Genomic DNA, 20,253 nt, shown 5'->3' with positions numbered 1-20,253 from the left:
TCCTTACTGAGCAGCAGAAAGAGCCATAGTATAATAATGTTACAAAAATAAGTCAGCAAGATTATGGGCATATTTCTGCAGCTACTTTAAGCTTCATTTAGAATACCAGTTTTAATTCAGTAGTTTCTACAGAGCAGTAAAGTGCTTCAAGGGGTTGAATCAGCTTCCTGAAAGGTTTGCTTAAGGTCACCCAGCCCATAATTAGCAAAATCAATATGAAAATCTCACCCTTCTGCTTACCGCCCCTCCGTTCATTGGCTCCATCATCCCTGTTGCCAAAGTGAGGCGTAACCTATGTGAAAAGATTTCTTACCAGCACATGGTTATTTCCTCTCATACCTGGTGGTGCTTTGTGTCCCTGCAAACTCTGCAGCTTTTCCCCGATGCCGTCAGTGGAAGGGCTGATAAACTCCTCTGGAGCTAGTTCTGGATGGAGCCCAGCCTCTCTCATCTTCAGAACAGTGAAGGGAGTAACGAAATTGTAAGTCAAGGCCATTGACTTGGCTTTCTCCATCAAATAGTCTTTTTCCTGACTGTTGTCACTCTTCAACCGAGAGTTAAGCAGTTCCTTGATGGTGAGGTAACTCCACGCCCTCTCAATGTAATTTACATCACCTTTGTCATCTTCCAAGCCGGGGACACCTCTGATATCATTCCTGCTTGGCAGGTCAATAGCCACATCTTTCTTGAGGAGGATGTACTTCTTGGAGTTGCTAGCAGTCACCTCCACATGGAGACTATCTGAGGTGCGGTTGATGAGTTTGCCAGCTATGATGATTTCAGAGCCATTAAAGTAGTTAGGGAAGAAGTTCTGGGTGACTTGCTCCACGTTGTCTTCAGGGTAGTCAACACGGATATCGGAGAGAAGAGGAGTTCCTATTTCATCATAGAACCTTAAGGAAAGGCAAATTTCTCACCATTAGTACTGTTCATCCAGGTGTATGCACGCACTCTCGCGCTTACACATGGCCAAGGATGCAGCCAGACTGTCTAATACGGCTCCTGAGACGTTCAGGAGCAGTTAGAGTTACCAGGCCCTAAATTTAAGTACTGCATCCCCTGTAACTGGGCCCAGAGAGATGGGGAAAGTCTCTGCCCTTAGAGATTTTTCAAACTTGAGTGGACAAGGCCCTGAGAAACCTCACTTAAGTTTGAAGTTGGCCCTTTTCTGAACAGAAGGATGGATTCCGTGACCTCCAGAGATCCCTTTTAACCAAAGTTGTTCTCTGCCTTATTTTACTTTTCAGTGTCTAAGGCATCTAGACAAAGTCTCTTCAGTACATTCAGAAGCATCCCAGCATGGCCTGGAAGTCACCTTCCTTCTGCTATGCTTCCAGAGCTCTGCAAAGAGTTATTTGTGACCACTTAAGTTTGCTTAAGAGGAACTGTGCATTAAAAGTAAGTTCTTGGCTTCTCAGGTTCACTGTAGTTATTTCAAAACGCACTCAGGAGAGATGCTGTCACCTACATGGTATTCCAGAGCCAGAAACTGTAACACTAGCTTCCCCAAATCTGGAGAGTATCTGAAGCAAAGATTCTGTATCACAGGAAGAGCTCTGGATAAAACCATTTGAAATGGTCAATGAAGGACAGGAAGGAGTACAGTTTTCTGAGGGCCAATGAAGAAGGAATCTCACTAACCCCCATCAATGAGGACAATTCCATGGAATGGAGGAATCCTAACTACTAAATACAATCAGCCTGGCAGAAGAGAACTCATTGCTACCTTGTTCATAGAGTCATAGAATGGTTTGGGTTGGAGAGGACCTTAAGATCATCTAGTTCCAACACTCACCCCCCCAGTTTTCTGTTGGAGCAAGACATGGCTTCCTTGGAATGAGAGAGCTTAACCCTACAATGCCTTGTTAACGTGACCTACTATAGTTCTGTGAATACCTCACACTGGAGGAGCCAAAAAGCCTTTACAAGGGGTCAAGGCCCAAGTTTACAGTACTGTGTTTGCCCTACAGCAATGTGCTTTTGATGGATCTTCCCAAGCTGCTCCAGGAATGCCTATTTTCCATTTAAATGCCAGACTCTCCCTAACTTGGCAAGTCATTTGAGCCTAATTCGGCGAATAAACAAAGATTTGGCCTCAGCCCTTGTTTAGATCAAGCTGCATTTATTTCTCACATCTGCTTAAACAGGTTGTCTGGAAGCTAAAGTCACACTTTCTGCTTTATTCTCTCTCCAAGGACTCCCAAAGCCTGAGTTGGTTGACTTTCTTCTGAAGTCTTTCTGAGCATTCAGTGTCTTTGATGCAGAGACATCGTCATGTTTTAAACCAGGAGTGAACTAAACCTGAGAACTCTCTGGAAATAACACCTGGGTTGTAACAAATGGTGGAGTGAGAGATACAACCTGCCTTACAGCACAATGCAAGGACTTGTCCATCCCTGGCAGTGTTCAAGGCCAGGCTGGACAGAGCCTTGGGTGCCATGGTTTAGTGTGAGGTGTCCCTGCTCATGGCAGGAGGGGTTGGAACTGGATGATCTTAGGGTCCTTTCCAGCCCTAACCCTTCTATGACTCTGTAAGTATCTGTGTACAAATACAACCCACTGACCACAAAACTCAGAAACTACATTGGCGTCCATGTAGATTTTCCCTATAACAGTGATTTGTACTGGTCTCCAGCAAGTGATTGTATAGATTTGGCACCAGATGCCAAACAGGTTTGCCATCACTAAGCTTGATAAACAGTGAGCTGTTTATCAGCTAGAGGTCTTTCAACAAGTATTTGCAGTGCTGGGTTCCTGCAGCCCAATCAATCAGTGCATCCTTTATTTGCCAGGGAATGCCACTTGCTATCCAAAATATATGGGCAAAGGACATGGGTAGGGTGGCAGATGGCTCTACAAAATCCAGTTTAAAAGGAAGATACTCTTGTTCACACATAACCATCACAGAAAGAAGAGCTCTGGTGGGAGGTGCATGGTCTCATTGCTCCAGGTGAATTAGAAACTAGCTAGGCAAGAGGTCTGTGCCCAATGACTATCTCTTTTTGGTTCCTGAGGTCCAAACCATTAGCATTTTGGGAGTGAAAGTCAAACATCTTTGCCTGGAAATACTGACACACAGCCTGGCATTTTAGACAGAGCTGTGGTTCAGAGATGCTTTTGTTGATCTCACTAGGATCTCCCCTTGGACTACAGCTCCCCCCTCACAGAAGAGAAGCACGACGCCTGGTCCTAGTGAATGATGAGGATTACAGGAAACTTGCTGGGAGTTTGGGTCCCAAAGAATGAGTGAATGAGGGAATGATCATTCAGTATTTTTCAAAGTTGAATATTCTGAAATTTGGGCAAGAAGTTACGGTTTTCAAAAAACACAGAAATACTTTCCTGTCCCAAACTGGGACCTTCATTCCTGAGCCCTTCGATACCATTTATGTTGTCAATTTGAAAGGAGCAATGCATCCTTTCCTCCATCCCTCTACCTGCAGAGACGTGGCACTCATGCCTCTCATCTCTCCAGCTTTACATGCCCCAAACAACAGTCTGAATTAGAGAAACAGATGCCTTGGTGTGAGGGCCTGAGAAGCTCCAGCACAGCCCAGGGGGTCTGCTAGGAAGGAGACAATTTCTGGGTAGGCATCCTCAGTATCTGAGCATACTCTGCCTCTCTAACCAGAGTTGAGCCTCAGGGAGACTCCCAGCCATTGTGTCATCCCTTAGAGGATTGTCCTTCCCAACCCCTTGCCCAGAGTTCCCACTATAAGCAGACAGGAGCACAGAAAAGCAGAACGAACCCTTTGAGGTGGCTGGCTGCATCCTCATCCTCCTGGAAATGCCGCGTCATGCCGCAGTTCTCCAGTGCCATCCTCTCCAGCAGCTTGTGGTCCACGTCATTGCCGATACCGATGGTGAAGAGGCAGAATTTATCGCGGATGGCATCCTTGGTGTTGCTGAGGATTTTTAACGACTGCGTTTCCCCAACAGTGGGCCTCCCATCCGTGAGGAAGATGATCAGAGAGACACTCCTGGCGTCAATGTCATTCTGAGCAATGTAGTCATTCAGCAGCTTTGCACCAGTCTGGAGAGCACCATTAATATTAGTCCCTGGGAAGGTACAAAAGGATTAGGTCATTTCTCCTTCTAAGAATGTACATATAATTTCCCTGAGCTCCCTTTAATACAACGACACCCTTGTGAGGTGGACCAATGCCAACATCATGAAGTTCTATGATCTCTGTTCAGCAGGATGTTCCTTTTTGTCTACATGACATTGCACCAGCTCTTTAATTCAGTTTGGGATAGCTGTTTATTGTCTAATAACTGCAGTTGATTATATGGAATTGCTGTATCCTTGAATGCCCCAATGTACAACAATCAGCCGTAGTAAGAAGAATCACAGCACACACCATGTGTTGCCTGTACATACGAGAATAGTGAAACTTAATTACAGGACTCTCCCAGATGCTATCTGCACCAGGAAAACAAGTCCTGCTCGCTTTGTCTGAAGGGCACAAAGATGTGGAGAAAGGTAGAAAGCCTTCAAATGGGAAAACAAGTGGTTGTGTTTGTGCTTTGAACCCCAGGGCTAAGAAAGCTTAAAGGGAAAAGAAATGGCCTTGTTAACTGATAAGTGTGTTTTCCCAAAACAGCTGGCTAGGGAAGAATTGAGCTGCCTGAAGTGGGAGAAAGAACACAGAAAATAAGAGAGAAAACAGAAATTAATGAGAGGACAGATGTTTGTTAGAAGAAAAGCCATGGAAAGGATCCAAGCCTACTGTGTGTTCAGAGAAGAGAAAGCAAGAAAATGAGTACAGGTATTTCTCTGTGTATTTCTTGTGCTACTCAAAGCAAAGAGGGGTTGGCTATGGAACCTTTGCAAGATCAGTACAGATGGGTTAAAAACAGCCCTTAGGAAGAAAGCAGGTGAAATGGGTTAAGAACCATACACAACAGACTCTTGGGGGTTCAAAAAGGGAGCTCTAGAGAGGTTATGAGCAAGGTCTGACCACGCATCATGTACCTAGAAACTTAGGTCCAGTGGAAACAGAAACACAGGTCCAGTGACTGCAGCAAGTCAAGGAACAGGAAAAGGGCCAAAACTTCTGAAAAGGCCTCATAATTTAGACCATGTTTTATGCAAAATGGCTTTGAAACAAAACCCTGCACCTAAATATCCTAATACTCCCTCAGTCCCTATCCAGATCCAAAGTTTCAGGTTTGGGATTTTTTCCCCAGAAACAAAAGGAAACCATTCTGTGTAGCAGATTGTGTCATTTCAAACCCAGCTGCATCACAGAGCTACCAAGCACTGAAAACTGCCTTTTGCCACATGCACAAATATTTAGCAATGATACCTTTTTCCCATTTCTTTGGTGTGAGTATGACACAGCAGTGCGAGCGCAGCACATACATTGTGTCTGGGGTCAGTCTGAATGCATTCACATTCACATTCACTGATGGATACTTGAGCAACAGCATCAGACAGAAAATAGAATTACATTTTTTCTTAATATTTAGGTATTAAAAATGGACATTGGGAAGAAATTCTTCACCATGAGGGTGCTGAGGCGCTGGCACAGGGTGCCCAGAGAAGCTGTGGCTGCCCCATCCCTGGCAGTGTTCAAGGCCAGGTTGGACACAGGGGCTTGGAGCAAGCTGCTCCAGTGGAAGGGGTCCCTGCCCGTGGCAGGGAGTTGGAACTGGATGAGCTTTAAGGTCCCTTCCAACACAAAGCAGGCTGGGATTCCATGGAAGTGCAGAGTTAGCCAAAACTGAAGTACCGCTGGCCTGTGTCGGAGAATCACTGCACCGCCTGCTGAACCCGAGTTAATCGTTTCCTTTTACTTTTGCTCTCTGGCACACTCATGGGCAAACTCAGCTGGCTCCTGCATAGCTCTCTTGGTATTTCGGGACTGAAAAGCTTTGTAGTCTGAGTTTAGTCCCACCACTGGTAATTGTTTAACTGGGCAGGTCCCTTGACCCCTTCCTAAACTCTTCCTCTGACAATGCGAACGTTATGGAAACCATCCTGTTTGCTGTGTTTTTCCATCAGAGGGTTTCCTTTGCTAGGAGTGGCCAGGGCTCAAGGGCAGCCATGGGAAGACCCCACTTGACCCTCAACCAGCTGACTTTTCCAAGGGGAAGGATTTGCAGCTTGCAGCTTATCTGAGGAGCGCTCAGCTAGGATGGGCACAGCTGCCAAATTACATCTGCTTACAAACCCCAGTATGTTATCGGGTTTTTTTGTGCTATGTTCATGGACTCACAGGAGAACACTGAATCATCAAATCCAAAGTCATACTAGTGCCACTGTTCTGGGGTCTTCTCCTTTCCCTTCTTTCTTCCTGGCAATGATGTACACACGAAAAGGGATGAGAAAGAAACTAGCTCCTGCAGAAGGCAATCCCACAGCCCACACTGGGTTGTCCAGCCCAGAAGTTCCCAGCCCAGACAGAACCACGTGTCTGCTTTTACACAGCTTTCAGAAACTGCCCAAGTACTGGCCTTGTGTGTCCTTCATCGGGATACGATGTTTTTTCCTGTGTGCTCAAGAAACAGCCTCGGGAATTTTCCATTCTCCAGATAAATGGGAGAATGGGTCCAGCTTGGCTTTAATAAGTATATCAAGTCATATGTTTGGATCTGGGGAGACCTTCCCTTCAGGTATACTGATAAAGGGCACACATCTTCCTGTCACACAACCCCAAGTGCAGGTGGGGAAGGGGCTCCTTTGTTCCATCACCCAAGTCCCAGTGTGTTTTTATTGATACAGGACCATTCACCACCCTCCGTTCTGTAGCTGGATATCAAAATTCATCTCATTTGTATCTCTGAATCCTACCTCCAGTAGGTGACATGTTATGAATGTACTTTTTGGCATCTCTTATGTTATTTGGAGTAACTGGCACCAGCCGGTCTTGCTGCCAGACCTTTATTCGGTTGGAAAAGCCAATGATATTGAAGTGGTCTTCAGGCCTTAGGTCCTGGAGGATTGTGAAGAGAGCTTCTTTGGTCTAGAAAGAGAAAAAAGAACAGTAAGCACAACACATTTAGTGGGGAAGAATTGAACTCTTAGGACATTTACTGATCTTACAAATATTTCTACAGTGCCAGTTTGGCTCATGAAGAAAACTGGGATGTCCTTCCCCATTATCAAGGCCTCATCTCTGTGATGCCAGATGTGATGCAAATATAAGACACAAGAACAACTCTTGTCCAAAAGATCTTGCATAGCTTAAAAATCGTGTATGGCAATTAGGATAAAAGATCCCAAGACTCCCATGCCCTGAACTAAGGGATACTGAATAATGTTTTCTAATACCAAAAACCTCATGGAGTTGTTCTTCCCTCTAGACTTGCAGGAAGCTTTAAGTGATATATAGTTAAAAAGGGTACTTACAAGTTGAAATACCTCTAATTATGCCAAGGATGCAAATGCTCTGTTCACAATTAGGATACCAACTGGTATATACATACTCCAATGAATAGTTCCAGCAATTAACAAATGTTTAAGCTATTAATTAGAATAAATAAGAATTACTAAGATATAAAACCAAGAAAACAAGCCCTGACTAGTCATTGCAATTCTACCTGCTAGTCACTTTTGTCCCAGGCATCTTGGTTTTCATCAACATTATATTGCTCGCTGTTTATCATCCTATATAAATATAGGCAGAGTGAGGAAAGCTGATAGCAAGACCAGTTCATAGTGAGAGGTGAAGCTTCCTGGGTGATGGGAAAGACAGGCTGCTGAGGATAAGCCAACAGGAAGAATGAAGATGTGTCCAGCTCTCCCCAGAGGGACCAACTCTGATTTGCAGCTGTGTTCACATGAAGACAAACTTCAGCTCAGCAAGACCAGACGAAAGAAGATGCCCCAAAGCAGCCTCTATCCCTGTATTTGGACACAAAATTCATGGGAGGAATATAAGGCAATACCTGTAAGTGGAGGGATCAGCGGCTTATGGGCTCTGCCCCTTCTTGGCCACCATTAAGCCTTTCAAATTCCAAGGAAATAATATGGTGGATTCAGCAGCATTTAAAGGTTTCTCTCAGGCCGATGAGGGAAATACGTGAAGGGCTTGTCCAGAGAAAACACAAAAGGCAATCAGCAGTGCTGGAAGTCACATACTCCTAGGCCTGATGTTGCTATGTAAAGACAGTCGGGAAAGGAGCTCAAAGGGCTGCTCAAGCTGTGTCATCAATATTCCTCTGGAATTCTGCGTTGAAGCTGATGATGCAATGCTGCAACTGCAAACACATTACCCACCGCAGTGGAATCTCTCATCCTCCCAGCTGGTGACTTAGCTTCCAGTCCATCTGAAGTGAAGTGGAACGTTTCCCATAGCTTCAAACATTTCGGAGCCAGTTCTGGAGTCCCTCCCTGTCTGTTTCTGTCCTCTGTATAAACCATTTCCCTCCGTAGGGATTTCAGGACTCATCCCTCCATTTGCTTAGCTACAACATTACTCCATGTCTCACCACCATGCATTTTATGGGTGTTGCACAGCTAAGAATACGAAACCAAATGCTGGTGGAAGAATCTCTTTCAAAGAGGAGGGGAGAACCCCACTAGGTTCACATCACGACGATGTGGGGCTTAGTTGCCAGCTGTGCACAAAACAAACCTTCAAGAAGATGAATGCCTGCCCCAAACATAAGGGCTGTCTCCCCAGTCAAAGAGTCCAAAGAGAACTTGCCAAGATGAGCCGAAGAGCAGTTCTTTGAAGAAAGAAGGGAAGGGTTTGTGTCCCGTCATTTCCTCTTTTACAATAGCCTTCGTATTGTAAGAGTACATCACATAACACATGACATCACCCTTCAGAGGGCCCTCAAACAGCAAATTCAGTCCCATTTTACAGAAGGGGAAATCAAGGCAGAGGCTACTTCAGTGATGGTGTCAAAGCCACGAATGGGAGCTTTCCAAAGCCTGGAGTTTCCAGCTATCCCGTAGGCCAAACCACCTCTCTTGTGCACACACAAGGGCGAAGCAGCAATCACACGGTGGATGGGGAAAAGGACTCCTGGGTTCATTCCAGGACAACAAGAGTGGCCCACGCGTTTGTCCCTCAAAAACGGGTTCAAAGTAAGCAGAAAGTGAACATGAAGCTTCTGTGCTATGTGAGTGTGATCAGGCCTTCATGCCAACCTCTGCTGAAGGAGATTTGGGGCGGGATGTTAAAACAAGAAACAACAGCTCCCAGTGTGGAAGAGAAGGAAGAGAAGCAAAGGTGCCTGGAAGCAGTGATCTGGAGGGAAACTCCCCAGATCCCATTATCCGTATTACAGCTCTGATTACAATTAACATCATTTGACCTTCCCCATTACAAAAAGAACTCTTCTAAGGTTGCTGCAGCTCTGTCAAACCGCACTTTCCTCAGAGGGATTGACTGGGCCCAAACAGCTCTGTTGTTTCTGAGAACAAGGCAAGAGGAGAGCTCATCCTGCTTTTGGCCTTGTTGCATCTCGCCTCCAGGGTGCTCAGAAATCCCTTTTGACCTTCTTGCCTGTGTTTAGCCAAAAGAAAGGGAAAAGAAAAGGCGAAACAATGCAGTTTGGTGTACACACTATCCAAGCTGGAACAGCACAAGGGCTCAGGAGGGAACTGAAGCAGAAGGTGCAGCACTTCTCCACTCCCTTATACAGGGTTCTTTGGTTGTCTCTTTGGTCACAGTTCAGTTGTTTCCATGGAGTTTGAGTCAGTTTTTCCCAGGAAAAGGTTCCATCGTATTCTAATACACACGCACAGACAGCCTGGATTCTAGCATCCCCGTCATGTGCTTGCCTCTGAACTTCAATAAAAACGCCCTTTGAATTTATGTTATAGACACACAAACGTACGTGCAAGTGTGTATATGTATGTGGTTTTGCTCCAAAGCAAACAGAATGAGGGAGGCCATGTGGTTCACTCTACTGTAGCTTTTACCTCATCCCCAGTAAAAATAAAGGGTGGGATTCAGCTTTCCCAACTCAGTCATCAGAAAGCTGGGCATTGCATCTAATTCCTCCCTCGGCAGGGGAAGACACCTCCAGAGAGTAATCCATCCCATCTGTTTTGGATGGGGTTTAGGATGAGCTGAGTCATTGCCTGGACGTGCCTGTCTCCCAGCACTGCCTCTGAGAGGCTGAGTAGCTCAGCTATAGAGGCGGTGGGACTCACCTCAGGACCTAATACTGCCCAATCCTGAGCACTATAGTGCTTACTGGAGCCAAAAGGAACTGAACTGGGTCTCCATCTCTCCCAAAGTGCTCAGAATTGCCTGGCTCATCTTGCGCGCTTCCATCTCTCCTCTGAACCCATAAAGACCCTCAGGTTTATACTAAAGACTTCAGAGTCCACAAAAGGTGGCAACGCACTCTGCTGCCACTATTCCTCAGGCATAAATGGGTTGTGAGAGAGGGATGTGGCTTCCCCCGAGGGCTGGATGTGATTCAGGAGTTGGCAGGCACAAGTGACTTCAAATAAGGAGAATATCTTGGTAAGAGGGCACTGCTTGAAATCCCTGTGTGTGCGGTTATGACCCAGGGCTCCTCCAGTCTCCGTCAGCCCCCAGGCAAGGATCTGCAAAGCTCTTCGTGCAGAGAGTGCCTGGCAGCAGCTCCAGTCAGGACAGGACAGCAGGTTTCTCATTCTTGGCCTTGTATGGCCACAGCTGGAAGTTCTCCTGGCCCCGAGAAGCCAAGGGCTGAGGCTGCCATGGGATTCCCAAGCTGCTGCTGCCGATGGGGTCTTTGCAACTTCCACTCCCGCCTGGCCCCAGTGAGTCACCGCATTGGAACTGGGGCCAAAGGCACTTTCCTGCCATGCAGAGCATTAACCACTTCTTCCCTGGTAAGGCCACGTTGTTCCTCCTCCGCTGTGCATGACTCCGGTTCATGTTGGGGGTCAGCTGGGCACAGATTTAACCCACTCGCACCGAGGAGAATCAGTTTAAGCATCCAGTGCCGTTGCTGTGCCAGGTAAAACACTTCCAACGTGTTTGCGTGGATAAATGCATTCCTGCATGGAAGGTGGAAAAAGGATTAAAGGGGAAAGGGGCAGGAAGCAGCCATACAGCTGGGAGAAACATCAATTTTTGCTGGCCGGGAATGGTTTGTAGCCATCAGAGGCAAGTTCTAAATGAGGATTTAACGTCGGATAACTCAGTGGAGGAAGCTTCCTCTGTTTCCCCTCAAATTAGCATGGGTGAATTTGAGCTGAGAGGTAGAGACTGAATTCCCCTTCAATGCATTTGAATTGAGAAGCTGTGCTGGTGAATGAGCTGTCAGCACAGCAGGAATCGGAATGCTTGGGACAGCCACGTCCAGGGCTACAAAATACCATTCCCCAAACCTGGAGCAGAACAATCATGGTCTACGGCTGGGGACAGGAGGGGTGGCCATGGCTGCCAAGGAGTGATCACAGTTTATGTGCCGAGCAGCTGAAGAATGAATGGCTCACACTTTCTAAATGACCCATGTGCAAGCAGCGCCTTCTCAAGCCCTAAGGACAGAGCCAAGCCAGCTCCCAGCACCACCTCCACACCATGCCTGCGCATGCAACGCAACTGCTGCTCTTCTGGCTCTTGTTTGAAGGGCCCTGCATCACAGCCAAGGTGATTCAAGGCTGCAGGACCCCCAGCCAGGGCAGGAAGAGAGCTCCCTCAGCTCCACTGCAGTTCCTCTGTACCTCGCCCTTGGGGCTGGCTCTGACGGACCTCACTTTGCTTAAACCCTGCTGGAGCATGGGAAGAGACTCGCTCCCATGGGAGAGCCCTTCCTTGGGTCAAAGAGCTGCCCCAGAGACATCTGGGATGATGTCAGACCATCTGGGCACCTTTGGGAGGAACCCGAGTCCCGGTGACATTTCTCTCACAGTCCTTTGTTTGTTTGAGGAGCAGGGTGAGGGTGAAGCTTGGCTACCTCGAAAGCTGTGCAGTTCAAAGGGAGACATTGTGCGGTTGCTGGATGCTGTGGCATTGCCAGACATTGCCCCTGCTACGAAGCAAGGGGAGAATTCAAGCTCCTCATTATAATGCATGTCCCAAGCCCACGTAGTCACATTTTCCATTGCCTGGGAGCACTTCATCCGAGGCCCACATCCTCTCTGCAAGCCTAATACTGAAAGACTTTCAGTTCATGCTGAGTCCTGTTCTGTGGGCACAGTGGGTCTCTGCAGCTATAGTCTCATTCCTGCTGAGGTCTGAAGCCACATCTTGAGCTTTGCTTTTCTCTGTGTCCCAGCTTCTGCCCATGTAATGCAATCACACACCAATGCCAGCGGCGGGGACTCTTGTACCTGGAATGGGGTTTAACCCAGAGGTGTGTCCTTGGGGTTTTTACCTTCCCCCACCCCCTTCATTCCCCCTGGGGACAACAATCTGCCCTTTATTCCTCTGCAGAGAGCATCCCCGAGCTGCGGTCCAGCGGCTGCACCCAGCCCTCTCCCAGTCAATGTATCTTTGTGCTTTCCTCCTGGCAGACACTGACCGTGTAACCAAGGCACAATCCGGACAACAAGCATTTTGTTTTACACTGACACTGGCCTGTGATGGGGGGGAGTTTGGTTGTGGAGCTCTGGACAGTGAAGGGCTGTCTTCAGTTCATGCTCCAGTCTCTCCTGCCTGAATGCAATCGATCCTTTGCTGTACAGCATTGCTGACTTCCTATATGGCCTTAGGGGAAGCTGCTTTGTGGTTTCCCAGCAAAGGAAATACTCCATCATTTAGAGCAACTGTTTCTATTGCCTTTTCTGAAACAGATTTTCCACTTAACACTGAATAAAACACTTAGCTCCACATTTGTCTAGGGCATTTAAGGACTCGATTGCTGCTCAGAAAATTCAACTGTCTTCAAGGCCGTGGACAAGTTTAGCTATCAGTTGGGGTAACTCACTCCTCTAGCACCCAACAGCATGGTGAGAATAAACACAAGAAACCAACCCTAAGATGATCTGATCTGTGAGGAACTGGAGTTTCATGTGCCCAGAGGGCACAGTAGATGCTCAGTCTTTGCAACCTCACTGCAGCATTGAGGGTAAAAATAAATGCCTACACAAAGCTTTTAGGAGGCAAGTTCTTACCAGCACCAAGCATCAGTACTTTGAGTCTCTATCAACAGTGCAGTATGGATTACAGTGGGAACAGTAAACATCTCAATACAGTAAGTTAAAGGGAAAAGCTTAACTGCTGCCCCACTGTGCCATACTGAAATAACCCCGCTGGAAACAACAGGCAGACAGCCAGATTGATACAGCAGTGGATGAAGGCCACATTCTTGTCTTGTGCTTAGCTCATTGAAGTGGGATCCCGTCCCATAATAAACCAGCTGAACACTCAAACCCCCACCCTGCCAGCATGACAAACAATTTCCATGGAGCTGGCAGGGAAAAGGTCAACCCCAAGGGAAAAGTGCCCCATGGCCTCAATGCAGCGTCTGACATCCCTCGCTCTGCCCATCCGCAGAGGATGGAGGTAGCCTCAGCGCATGAACAAACTGTTCCAACAACTCGGGACTTTCATTCTCTGCCACACAGAGCAGCCACAGACACCGTGCTGGGAAGAGCTGACGTGCCCCAGAAGGCTGAACACAGCACATCCCCTCGATGCCAGGAATCATTAGCTGCTACGCTCTGCAGCAGGAGTTGGGCTGAGACACAGGTCACGGTGCTGTTCACTTAGCCTCCATTCTTCATCATGGAGCCACTCTCTGAGTGGGTGCGTCAGGCAGAAGCCTGCCAGGTTTGAAGCTTTCTAAGGCCTTACAATATCCTGCCTGTGTGTGTAGCCTGCTGGAGTTGCACTGCTCCTTCACGGAGAGCAGTTCCCTCTGCATGGACAGCAGATCTGTACTGTTACACCAAGGAGAGATTGTGCCATTCCAGCTCAGGGAGGATGCTTCCAAAGAGATGAAGCATCTGACACTGCTCTGCAGACACCGACTCTTCACCCACCTCCTCCCACTGACCTGGGATACCTCTTACTTTTAGATGCAACTTCCCCATTTTCATCCCTCCAGTGAGTGAAGGGTGGTGGCAGTGGTTGGTTGGAGCACTTCTGCTCAGGGTTAGCATGAAGCAATGCAAAAGCACCAAGTTTTCCTTCAGAAAACAGCACCTTGCCATTGCCGTTTTCTCACTTGAGTCTGCCGCAGGACCTCCACAGTCCTCCAACACCCTTGCCCCCTCCAATTTCCCCATTTCCAAATGGGAAATCCCCTCAGCATCTCCAGCATCCCCACTCCCTCCTGCAGACCCCTACCTATAGCCCTTCCCTTGCCCACTTCCATCCCAAGCCAGTGCCTCAGATACAAACACAGGCCAAGTCTTTGCCCAAAGCTCTTCAGCAAGGAGAGCAGATGTTTGGGAGACAGTGAGGTCACTACATCAGGGGTAACTATCCAAGCAAAAGCTTCATGACACAGGTAGTACAATACCCCTCATTCCTAAGGGACCTCAGGTTACACCATGTGGATCCCAGCGTCAGAGCTGCCTCTTTAATGACTTCATACAGTAACACAACATGGAAGATCTCCCTCCAGCAAGCTCCCACAAGCACTTCTGAGCTTCAACTGCTCCTCACAGTTCAAAACAGACTGTCCCAGGTGAGCAATGAGTAGTGCACACCCTGTATTAGGGTGAAGGGGTATTTGCTGTGTTGGTAGAAGCAATGCTAGACTAACAGCTTAAATCTCAGCAAAGATGAGGTATCTTTTAGAGTTCAGGGATCTTACGCAGCCATAAACCCAGCTAAAACCTGGGTTTGCCAGTCAAACAGACGAGTCTCTGCAAGGATACAAGCACAGACAACGTAACCTACCTAAGTTCATGTACCACATCCACGATGAGAACACAAACAGAAGCCACAGCTGGCTTCCAGGTATTGCTCCAGCAACGGGAAAACCACAGTCCCAGGTTGGAAAGGACTACCAAAGAAACCCAGACCTACAGCTTCAGAAACTTGTATGTGTATGCCAGGGCCTTGAGCATGCTAATAGGGTTTAATGGCTCTGACCAGCCCCACCTGGGGCCTCCACCCACAGTCATGCAGTTTAAGGTCCAGCCTGGGTTCAGTCCTAGTTTGAGTTTCAGACCAAGTGTTATGCTGTAGCTGTCTCTAGTTCTGCCATAGCTATGCCTGGTCGTAGAACTTAATGGCCCTGATCTGTGCACTAACTTCCCAGCTTGATTTAGTCGCTTCCTTTTCACTATGGACTTCTCTGGTGGTTGCTGGGCTGTGTCTTCAGCAGCACTTGTTTTTAGTTCATCCTTTTGGTGAATTCAGCAAGGGGTCAATTGAAACCTCTGGGCAAACTCTCACGGGGTTTCAGTTCAAGCCTTCGTTTCCGTGCCAAACTCTGCACTTGCCTTTGCATCCTGTTGATTATGAGCCCCATTAAGGGACTTGCCATTTATTGGTGGGTTGGGGTCTCCCTGGGAGATGCTGTCTCTACTTCTACTGCTCAACATGGAGCAAATCAGCTCTGGACGTGCTGGCTGTTAGTCCCAAGGCCAGAAGCAGATGCTCCCTGTCATGAGTATCTGAGGGTGTCTTGCTCTGAAGGTTGCTTGTTTCCCCGTATGACCCTGTCATTATCTCTAAGTTCTAGTGTTAGGTGGAAGCAGATTATTTTGCTGCGTGACAAGTACTTGCATCTTTCTTGGAAGCTGGGTAATTAAAGTCCATGTGGATGTGACACCTTATTTACTGCTGTAGTTCCACATTCACATCGACAGAGAGGACTGAGATGACACTGCTGTTGTGTATTGCCAAGTAGGAGGCAGCTGCATGACGTTCTCAGTGCTGGAGACATGGGCTCAGGTTGTTGCGTTCCAATTGAAACGGAAAAGCTGACAAATCTTTCCTCTTCACAGCAGCTTTAAACTCATTAAAGGCTGCAATTAGAACTAATGCTTTTCCCAAGGCCCCCTGGTGATTTAAGGTGGTTCTCCTGGGCAGCAGCCACTATTTGAACTAATACTCACAGGCACGCAGCCAGCTCTGAGGCAACCAGCAGAAAGCAGTGGAGTTTGGAGTGAGAACATCAAGGGCTCAGGTGCTTGTCTGATCTCTCAATACCTTGCCACTACTCAGAGGCAGTCTGTGTGCTGAGAGGCACAGAGGTTTAGGGATGTGTGAGGGACTGCAGCCCTCAGAAGGGCTCAGGCCGTGTGGGTCACAGACCAAGGCTACCAGCAGTGTCCTATGCGTGGATGCAGGCAAATAACCTGAAGCCCTTGCAAATACACAGCAGGTCCCAGTTTCAGTCGAGCTCCTCCTAAAGCAATTAACCTCCAAGAAAATTCCAGTCTGGCACACAACCATTGACAAGTTGCCAGGCTTGTGGCGTAGCCAACTTTTAACTGAGTGTGTGGGCATTTATCTCCTGTGGGAAAGGTAAGGTGAAACGGGTACGTGGTTGAAACAGCTACATTTCACTGCAGTCTGCAGAGTATCTGCAAACCCATCCTCTTGTGGACACATTCATAGCTTGGAACATGCCTGCTTTTTATCACTGAAAGGTCCTTTTCTCCAGGTTTAGTGAAGCTGGGGGTAAGAATGGTAATCACAAGGTGGTAAAGCTGTTACTGGCCCCTTTTTCTCCTAGTTATACCAGTGTAAAACTGCTGCGTCCCCCTCTCTCTGGCCAAAAGTGCCATAAAAATCAGCAGTCAGACTGCTCAAAGGGCAAATCAGTTCGCTTCCCAGTAAACCTTGCAGATGCAACCTGTTCTCCAGGCTCTTGTGACCCCTATTAGAAACAACAACTCCTCACAGAGCTTATTGTCTCTTTGCAAATGAAGGAACAAAGCTCAAGAGGACAAAGCCAGTATTCTGCTTGCCACTGGGGCAGCGGTAATGACATGTAAGGTCTTGAATACATGAAGAACTTTATCATCATGCTCAAGAGCCTTCTCTTCCTGGACTTTAGCTCCCTGTGGCAGATGCTCAGTGGAGGTGGATTGTTGAAACACGTGAGAGTCTGCTTGACGTGCCCCATGTTCAGAGGATGTGAAAATTGCAGGAGGAATATGGACATTAGCTGATTTTTCCCCCCAGAGCCAATATGTGTCTCACTGATGTGAAGGGAATGTTGCAAGGGTCTCAATGATTCGATTTAAGCTGATCCATCAGTCTCATTATCTGTGTGTGCAGCTGGGTTTGGGCATCTTGTTGCTTCAAAGGCTGAGGTATCTTAGGAAAAGGGATGGCACAAACATATAGAAATTCCTGTAGGGAAAGGAAAACCTTGGGAGAGGAAAGGACAAATGACTCACAATTAGCTTGTGGAAACTGCAGGATGCATGAAATCCTGAGCCCATTTGCGTCACTTTGCCGTTAACTTCAGTAAGTCAGGTAGCTGTAGAGTACAAATCCCTTCCAGTCACTGTAGCAGAGGGTGCAAAGCTGACCTTTGATCCTTGCTTATACAACCCTAAAAACTGTCCTTTGCCACAGTTACTGCAGCTGACCTGCAAAAGCACCCTCTGCAAGTGCTGACCGTATTTTTAGCTGATCTTGCATGTGACTCATTAGGGAGAAATGAGGAAAGACAGTCACATGGGAATTCCCAGCTCTCTCCACAACACTATAGATCACCGCAGCTGCAGGAGTCCAAGAGACAAGAAAAAGGGAGGCATGTCCTCTGCTCAGATGTACCCTGCCAACAGGGGATGTGCCTGCAATCTAATGAACAACAACTGGGTAAAAAGGCCACTGAGCAGACATGGGCCACGGCTGTAACTGATCGCACTTCCTTAGTGTGCCGAAAGAGGCGCGTTATTCAGCCAGTCCTACATTTTGATCTGTCCTTGGCTAACCTGTTGTAGTCAGAATTCCCTGTGGTCCTATTTTTTGGAGCCGTTGAAATCAGGGGAGGATAAGTGCTTCTTGCGCATGGCATTCCTCTATAACCTACCAGTGGTTCTCCAGACAAAGAGTACACTGAGATAACAGGCAAAAAGTTGGGTACAGCCTCAACAAAGGTTCTGGCTAGACACTCCTCTTGCTTCAGGCTGAAGAGACACCCATTTGTAGCTTATCAGCCTGAGATTCATGTATGGTTAGCAGCAGGAGCTGGCTAGGCTATGAAGTAGAGCTTCAAGTGTTAATGACCACGTTGTTTCTAGTTAAGTGTATGAAAAAGAGACACTAATACGCTCAGGAGGAGAATAAAAGGTTTCATAGTACAGGGTTAATCTGCTGGCCCAAGGCACTACTTGCAGAGCTTACACTACCTCTTTGGAGTCTTTCAATGCTGTATTGCTCACTGCCTGCTTTCAGCATGCAGACTGGGTGCATTTGAATGCTCCATCCCTGGGAGTGTTCAGGTTGGACGGAGGCTTGGGTGACATGGTCTAGTGCGAGGTGTCCCTGACCATGGCAGGGGGTTGGAACTGGATGGTCTTAAGGTCCTTGCCAACCCAAACCATTCTGTGATTCTACAATTCAGTTCTGCAGGTGTTTTTGAGCAGAAGTATAACAGAAAGCCAAGAGCCAGGCTCTGTCCACTGGAATTTGTCAAGATTCAGAGGCATCTTCATTCAGGACCTCATCAGAACAGCTTGTTACCAGCTCTGTTTGCTGCTCCAGTCACTGGGAAGAATAATATGAGGAGCCATAAAACACACTCGATTTTAGCTCACAGTGGGGATAACTTGATTTAACAGGGGACACAGCTTCTAAATTAAGATTTCTGCTCACCACTGAAAGCAATGAGTAGCATTTTTAGCAGAGAGAAAGGCATGTATACTGTCAGAGAACTGTCAGAGAGTGGCCATGGTCTGTGTTTGTCATAGGTGGCCATAGAAAGAACGTAAGTCTCTCAAATAACCACACATGCCAGAAATATCACCACGTTCCAGGCAGGCAAACAAGGAGCTCTAAACAGAGCTAAAGAGAGCTCCTTAAGTAGCCAAGCCACAAGTGCAAGCCATTGGCCTTCACTCATTCTAGTACAATTCCAACATCACCCACCCACACAAGCTGAAACTGCCTCATATTGGTGTCAACCTGTGTGGAGAGTCTCACCTCCCACTGTCATTAGCTCATGGTGAGAAAGTAGAAGGCAAAGATGTGGCCATCCAACAGAGAGAAGCCAGCTAACTTCTCCTTATCAGATGCCTGCAGGGCAAGTCTTCAAATGAAGGAAAAATACTAACCCTACCAGGACTTCCTTCTCTACACAGATACTTGAGATGGAAACTGGGCTTACCTTTACACTCCAGTATGAGTGCAGGTCTGAGATAGGGCTGTCACATCACTAAGAACAGGAACGAAGTCTTAACTCATCTCTGCTTCTAGTTTAGGCCAATAATACTGTGCTGAGAGAAAGAGGATATTTCCCAGGGAATACACTTGAAATATTCCCCAGGGAATATACTTGGAATGTTTGCCTTTCCAAGCCAACTATTTGGCTCTTAAACTGGGGATAGTTTCCATCTATTCAGCTCATGGAAATGAAGAAGTAAAAATGTTTAGGCACCAGCCTGAACCCTCCGTGTCAAAGTTCACTTTTAAGAGCCGGTGATGGTGGCTGTTGGCTCAGGTTAAGATCTGTGCCCTGAGAGTTGTGCTCAGATTCTCAAATAGGAAAACCTGACCTTTCTTTCCACAGAAACCGTTGAGTTACACATAGCTAAGGGGTTTGCCAAGGTAATTTAGAGACAGCAGTATCTTCTCTCTGCTGTTAAGCTCAATACAGTGGTTTGCTGAATGGACTTTGCTGGGAATTCTCCCCTAATTTGCCTCTCTTCAAACCACTCAGAACAGAACTGCCCAGGACAATCCTACCTGCTGCGTCCTAGCTCAGTTTTGACTGCATCAAGTGACGAGGTCCTTTGCACTTTATGCTCCCATCCCATTCCTGCTAACGTGGTAATTTCTCATTGCAGGTAAATCATCTCACCTTGAGGTGTCTTCAGAGCCTCCTCTCACCTCAGACATAGCAAACCTTCTACAGAAGAACCCACCTGGTGAGATAAAGCCTGAAACAAGCTCTGCATCCTCACAGCCAACCAGTCTATAGTAAAGGCAAGGACCTCACCTGTTTCAGTTTCGTTCCCACCATGGAAGCACTGCTGTCAAGCACAAATACAACGTTCTTGGGCAATGGAGGAAGATCTGTGGGGGCGAAGTAGTGCACGAAATACCCATTAAGAATCTGTGGAAGAGCAAGGAAGTCAGGAAAGGAAGGTAGATGCAGTGTTCCACACACATCATTATGAGATATTTGGTTGGGCACACCTGATCCTGCTTTCAGTGTCTGTGTCTACACTGGTGAATATTAGTGCTCCTTGGTACCTCTGATCTCCTGCTTATC

At 47.3% G+C, this 20,253-nt stretch overlaps 1 protein-coding gene across 1 annotated transcript in view; it reads right to left on the bottom strand.

Moving 5' to 3' along the window:
* The window catches only part of ITIH5 (inter-alpha-trypsin inhibitor heavy chain 5), a 47,885-nt gene that overhangs the window by 7,610 nt on the left and 20,022 nt on the right, over positions 1-20,253 (bottom strand). The window contains exons 7-10 of the mRNA XM_057403785.1: positions 19,978-20,094; positions 6,797-6,968; positions 3,750-4,059; positions 340-893 (exon numbers count right to left, since the gene is read on the bottom strand). Of these exons, the coding sequence (XP_057259768.1) occupies positions 340-893; positions 3,750-4,059; positions 6,797-6,968; positions 19,978-20,094 (1,153 nt within the window). The remainder of the gene's footprint in view (positions 1-339; positions 894-3,749; positions 4,060-6,796; positions 6,969-19,977; positions 20,095-20,253) is intronic.

This window comes from Pezoporus wallicus, unplaced genomic scaffold (assembly GCF_028554395.1).
Source record: "Pezoporus wallicus isolate ANWC-B61680 ecotype Strahan unplaced genomic scaffold, APGP_CSIRO_Pwel_v1 contig_6978, whole genome shotgun sequence".
Lineage (NCBI taxonomy): Eukaryota > Metazoa > Chordata > Aves > Psittaciformes > Psittacidae > Pezoporus > Pezoporus wallicus.
The sequence above is the reverse complement of the archived record's forward strand: the minus strand, read 5'-3'. Positions and strand labels throughout refer to the sequence as shown.